The 6,000-nt window shown below is 62.0% G+C and overlaps 1 protein-coding gene across 5 annotated transcripts in view; it reads left to right on the plus strand.

Annotated features, from left to right (window-relative positions):
- Nucleotides 1–5,647, plus strand: part of SHANK3 (SH3 and multiple ankyrin repeat domains 3) — a 51,351-nt gene extending 45,704 nt beyond the window's left edge. Inside the window, exons 22-23 of one of the 5 annotated variants that reach the window (XM_049884797.1) lie at nucleotides 1,973–2,000; nucleotides 3,028–3,130. In XM_049884797.1, the coding sequence (XP_049740754.1) occupies nucleotides 1,973–2,000; nucleotides 3,028–3,048 (49 nt within the window). In that variant the 3' untranslated portion in view covers nucleotides 3,049–3,130. The other 4 variants (XM_049884796.1, XM_049884793.1, XM_049884795.1 and 1 more) reach the window with 4 other exon arrangements.
- Nucleotides 5,648–6,000: the final 353 nt, after the last annotated feature.

The raw sequence follows: 6,000 nt of genomic DNA on the forward strand, positions 1-6,000 counted from the left end.
TTCTTCTACCCTCTTACGCCTTCTTCTGGTTCTCAGACCTGGGTGGTCCCCACCCCCAAACCCCTAGTCCCTGACTTCCAGCGCAGGAGGGAGGGTAACCCTCCCTGTGGAGTCCATGTACCAGCATAGAGGAGACCAGGCTGGCACCCACCTCTCTTGGTGGTGAAACTGTGACTCTTTTGGATAAAGGCCCAAGTGAGGGGTGTTCCAAAGTCTGGGCAGGGCAGTTTCCCTCTAGCAGGGGTCTGATGGAGGCCCCAAGGCATGTCTCCTGAAGGCTCCACTTGGTGGTCAGCTGAGTGTACCCCAATCTGGCCAGGCTGTGACATTGGTTAGCCATGAGGTGCTCGGTAGCCTGAGACATCTCTGGGCAAGTTAGGTGGTCCCCATGAACCGAGGCTTTCTAACTTGTGGAAACGCACAGCTCACCTAGGGGGAACTGGGGTGCATCCCCACATGCCATCCCTGGCCTCTGGATCCAGGGGAGGCTGTGGGAGCGAAGACGACATGGGAGATAGACGATGGGTGCTTTTCACTGAGGGGAATGGGCCCATGTGGCAGGCCTGGACCCTGGCAGATCTGGTTGTCCCTGGGCACGTCCTCAACTCCTGCAGGGTGGAGTGGATAGCCCCGGTCCTGGAAAAAGTCCAGACTGAGAGGGAGGCTGGAGGTGAAAGGAGGGAGCCAGGTCTCAGTGGCTGTGGAGCCCAGGAGGGAGATGGTGTATGATTTGGATGGATGGAAGTGATCCAGATGGTCCTCTGGCAGGGAGGATCCAGTGGAGTTCCAGGGGTGATGGTGCTGGTGAGGGATCCAGGCTTGGAATCCTTTTGGGAGGCCGGCAGATGCTGAGATTTGGCTCTTTGGTGGCCGGAGCCTGGCCGAGGGAGGGATCAGACAATTGAGAGCAGTGATGGAAGGATGGACGAGGGCAGAGATGGTAATGCCACTTGGAACTCTGAGCCGGATACAGCTGTGGTTCCTGCCTTGGGTACCATGCAGTCCCTGTTCCCCGACAAAGGGGAGGAGGAGTGGACCTGGGGCCAGCCCTGGCCACTCCCTACTGGGCCCTGGGGGTGGGCACAGCATTCTAGGAAGAGTCTCTTCGTTGCACAGCTAGCCTGGGAGATGGTAGGAGTGTACTGCCCTCTCCAACTCCTAGTCCTCCCAGTGGGAACATGTCTTCTGTCCTTGTTGTCCAGGAACCAGCCCCACTTTCTGGCAGGGGCTCACTGTGTAGGGCCAGAAGGCTACGGCCAGGGTCCCTGGAGAGCCCATGGCCTTCCCAGGTGACAGCCCCAGTGCCGTGGCTCCAGGCCAGGGTCCCTTTGTGAGGAGTCAAGGGCAAGAGGTCCTTATTCATGCCTTTCTTCTCTGGAGGCTGATGCCCTGGGAGCCTCCGTGCACCCGCTACGTGGTGCTGCCATGCCCTCTAGGGCTGTGGGGAAGGAGCCATGGGACCAGGTGGAAACGAGGGGTGATTCCTCTGAGCAAGGTCTAGTGGGAGGGACAGAGCTGGGAGCTGCAGGGAGATGGTGACCACGGACGTGGGGGATGCTTCAAGGGGAAGGAAACGGAAGCGGGTTGGAGAACCCAGAGGGGTGTCCGTACCCTAGCCTGGGCAGGTCCAAGGAGAAGGAGTCAGGTTTGTTGCTGGAGACCCTTCTCGGTGGGTCTGAATCGAGGCGATGTGAGCTCGGGGTGGGTACACCACTTCACACACTAGATTTAGAGAACTGAGTAACATGCCTTGGTCACTCAAGCAAACCCGGCATCTACTCAGACCTGCTAAAGCCCAGCCTACACCCTCCAACGCCCTCCCAGCCATCCCCCCCTAGCGTCCTCCCCCCATCCCAGCCCCTAGTTCCACCCTCCGCGGGGCGTCAGGCCAGGGGTGCCACGTGGCCGCCTGTGCTAACATTCTCTCTCATTGCTCTCTTCCCGCCCATCTGCATGTGACTGCGCTGTCTAGCTGCGCGGTGGCCCCGAGCGCCGGCTGTGTAAGTGAGCACCCATCCCATGCCTCTCACCGTCCACGTGGCTGCGCTTGGCCTCCAGGATCTGCTCTGCTTGGCTGCGGGGGGGCTTCGGCGCCCCTGACAGCCCCCTGATGCCTGCCCCAGCCACAGTAGGGCATAGGGATGGAAACGGGGGGAGGGAGGGTTACAGGAGTGGGTTTTCTCTGGGCAGTCCCGTAGACAGACCTCCTTCTGAGGTCAGGCAGGGGTGGGGCAGGAGGTCTGGGGTTCTGCTTGGAGAGGTTAGGATGTGAGGGCCATCAGCCCTCTGTGTGGGAGTGTGTGTGTCCCATGGTGGTGCTGCTACGTCCCTGCCACGAGCAGGCCACTGCTGATGCACGTTTGCAACGTGTGTGTTGCTGAGCCTGTGAGCAGCCCTGTGGCCTGTGCTTCACATTGACGTGGGTGTGCTACTGTCTGGAACCTAACACCTGTCTCACACCTGTCTCACACCTGTCTCACACTTGTCTCACACTTGTCTTGCACGTGCTGCTGTTCTCTGTGCACTGGGGCCTGTCTTGGGTGGGTGGCTCTTGTGGACCTGCTCAGTCTCTGCTGCCACCAGCCTTTGCCGCTGACTCAGCCAGCCCTGCAGCCAGCCCCAGGTGTCTCCAGGTCTCCTCCAAGAGCAGTGTTGGGGAAGGGGGAGTGGGGAGGGGTACTGCCTGAGCCTTATGTCCAGGGTGGTGCAGTGCCCAGCTCCAGTGTCCAAGGCTGTTGAGATGGGGCAGCCAGCCTTTTCCTCTGATGGGCTACTCTTGAGCCAGGTGGAGTGGAGAGGGGCAGCCAGCCTTTATTCTTCCCATAGTCCATTCAGTCCAGGAGTCCCCCCAGAGCAGGGCGCTGGCTTCCACCCCCAGGGCCAAACAAAAGGGCTGGGTAACCATAGGGTCCCGCCCTTCTTTCCCAGCCTACCCCAGCGCTCGCGTCCCTCTGGCCCCTCCCCCGCCCCATCCGCCCCTTCTCCGCCTGCGTCCCTCACCCGCCGTGACCCCCTCTCCCTCCGCAGGCTCTTCAGCAGCCTCGGTGAGCTGAGCTCCATTTCAGCGCAGCGCAGCCCCGGGGGCCCCGGCGGCGGGGCCTCCTACACGGTGCGGCCCGGCAGCCGCTACCCGGTGGCGCGGCGCACCCCGAGCCCGGTGAAGCCCGCGTCGCTGGAGCGGGTGGAGGGGCTGGGGGCGGGCGCGGGGGGCGCTGGGCGGCCCTTTGGCCTCACGCCCCCCACCATCCTCAAGTCGTCCAGCCTCTCCATCCCGCACGAGCCCAAGGAGGTGCGCTTCGTGGTGCGCAGCGTGAGCGCGCGCAGCCGTTCGCCCTCACCCTCACCGCTGCCCTCGCCCGCGCCCGGCTCCAGCGCCCCCGGCCCACGCCGGCCGTTTCAGCAGAAGCCACTGCAACTCTGGAGCAAGTTCGACGTGGGCGACTGGCTGGAGAGCATCCACCTAGGCGAGCACCGCGACCGCTTTGAGGACCACGAGATCGAGGGTGCGCATCTGCCGGCGCTCACCAAGGACGACTTCGTGGAGCTGGGCGTCACGCGCGTGGGCCACCGCATGAACATCGAGCGCGCGCTCAAACAGCTGGACGGTAGCTGACGCCCACACCCCGCCGAGCCCTGCCGGCAGGGCCCCCCACTCCGGGCCGCGGGCTCGGCCCGCCCCCCACGACGGCGCCGGGCCAGGAATGTTGCATGAATTGTCCTGTTCACTGTTGCTCAGAGACTTGCCCTGTACATTGCTTAGTGCCCCTCCCCGGCCACCGAGCCCCATCCCGCACACGGTCAGGAGAGAGATCCAGGAGGCTGGGGGGCCGCGGGAGGGGCCAAACCGGCTTGACCCCTCCCGCTCAGCGCCTGTGGCCACTCTCCCAGAGGGGGGACCTAGTCCAGCATGCGAGGTCAGGACACGCCTTGGTGACTGGGGGGGAGGGGGGAGCCGGGGTTCTCGGTTGGGGGCTAAGAAGTCCCCTGTTCTGCATATTTTAATCCACTCAATATTTGGAACGAGAAAAGGAACAAATATCTCTGTCCGTAATCGCTCCCCCTCCCCGCCCCTCTCCCGCCTCCCCGTCCCGCTGCGGCCGCCAAGTCTTCCATCTCCGGCTGGGTCCCGCCGCGAGCCGGGCCCCTCACTGCCACTGCGACCCCAAACGGGGGCGGGGGGGGCGCTCCAGCTGGTCTGGGGTTGGCCAGGGGCCTAGTGCCCCCACGTGGGGCCCGGGCTCAGCTCCCTCCTCCCGCTGAGCTGTAGTGTCCCCACCGACCCTTCAGGTGCTGCGCGGGGGAGGGGCGGCAGGCAGCCGGGTCCTGCTGGGTCGGGACTGCCGGGAGACCATCGCCCTGGGTAAGGGCCGCAGGGCAAATGCCCTGGCCCTCCGCCCCCAGCCATCTCCCTCACAGGGTCTCTTCCTGAGGAGGGGTCCAGCCTCGCCCCCATGCTCTTGGGCAACTACAGCAGAGAAGCCTCCCTGCCTTGAACCGAGTCTCGTGTTCCTGCCGTGCGAGAGTGCAACTCTGGGTGCGACTGGGCACGTGGGACCCTGTGTGTGCTGGATTGGCGAGTGGCTCAGAGGGGCAGCCCTGGGACTCCGTGCGGTGGCTGCAGAAGCGTGTGCAGGGGTGCGTGCGGGTTGCATGCATGAGTTTGCACAGGGATGTGTGCACCTGAGTGTGTGCATGGGTGCGTGTGGGGTGTGCATGGGTGTTCTCACCGGGTTGCACGCACTGGAGTATGCATGGGTGCACTCGAGGGTGCGTGTGCTGGAGTGCGGGATGGTCGCGCGCAGGTGTTTGTGTGGGGGTGAGTGCGGGAGTGCCTGCAGGGGTGTGTGCCTGTGAAAGCAGCCCCTCTCTCCTCATCCAAAGAAAGTCGAGAGGCTATCCCACAGCTGGGATCTGCGTTTGCCCAGCCTGTCCTTCTGGGGACCTGCCCCAGCCTGAGCTGGGCTACTTGGTGAAGCCCTGCTGCTTAGGGGTGGCTCCCAAGGACCCCTTGGAGGCAGTCTCCCCTTGGGCTTCTGGGGGATCGTACAGAGATCCCTAGAGTCAGGCCACCAAAAGCCCTGTGGTGAGGCCAGGACCCCTGAGGGCACCCAGCCCCCCCTTACTGTGACTCCTCACACTCAGCAATGACCTGTGGGGTGGGGGGGGCCCTGGGATGTTTTTAAACCTAGGGTTTGGAGTCTGGACTCAGCTCCATCCACGTCGCTCACAAGTTTCTGTTTGTATTTCTAGCTTTTTTTAATAAAAACTTAAAAAAAAAAACAAGTTTTCACGGCCCAGGGGCTTGGCACGCCGGTCTGTGCTGGTTCTGGAGCACACCTCACGCCGCCCCCCTGCCCGGTCCCTGGCACACAGAGTCACACCCAGTTACCCCGTTCCAATAGACCAGGTCACGCACAGCAGCGGTCACTGTAACAGACTGTCACATACACACTCAGTCTCACTCACCTGTGGGTTTTTGGTTCCGTTCCATTTGGGTTTTTAACTTACAGGGTCAGTTCGGCTTCCCCCCTCCTTTTGTATGGAGTTCCATTGGGGATTTAACCCCTGCTCCAGCCCTGAGGCCTCCTGACTCTGACGTTGTGATACACCCCACAGAGATCTATGTTTCTTATATTATTGATAATAATTATTATAATATTATTATGTAATAAATTTATAAGAAATGAAACTACTTCTCAATTGCCTGCTTCAGGGGGTATTGGGAACACTAGCCTCCCTCTTTTCACTGTTGCTGTTGCTCAGACGCTCACCCGGTCACAAGTCCCCACCCATGACATGAAGCTCCAGTTGCCTGAGCTGGTGCTGCCGCTCAGATCTCTCTGTTATCCTTTGCCCTGAGCTCTGTGCTCTCAGGCCTGGCTCCTCCTGGTTCTCCTCCAGAGCTCCCAAAGAACCACTTCTCCCTCTTCTCATCAGCTCAGTGGATGGCACCACCCACACCGGGAGCCCCGTCACCCTCCATGACCTCCGTCCCCGCCA

This window comes from Elephas maximus, chromosome 4 (genome assembly GCF_024166365.1).
Source record: "Elephas maximus indicus isolate mEleMax1 chromosome 4, mEleMax1 primary haplotype, whole genome shotgun sequence".
Taxonomy (NCBI): Eukaryota; Metazoa; Chordata; class Mammalia; order Proboscidea; family Elephantidae; genus Elephas; species Elephas maximus.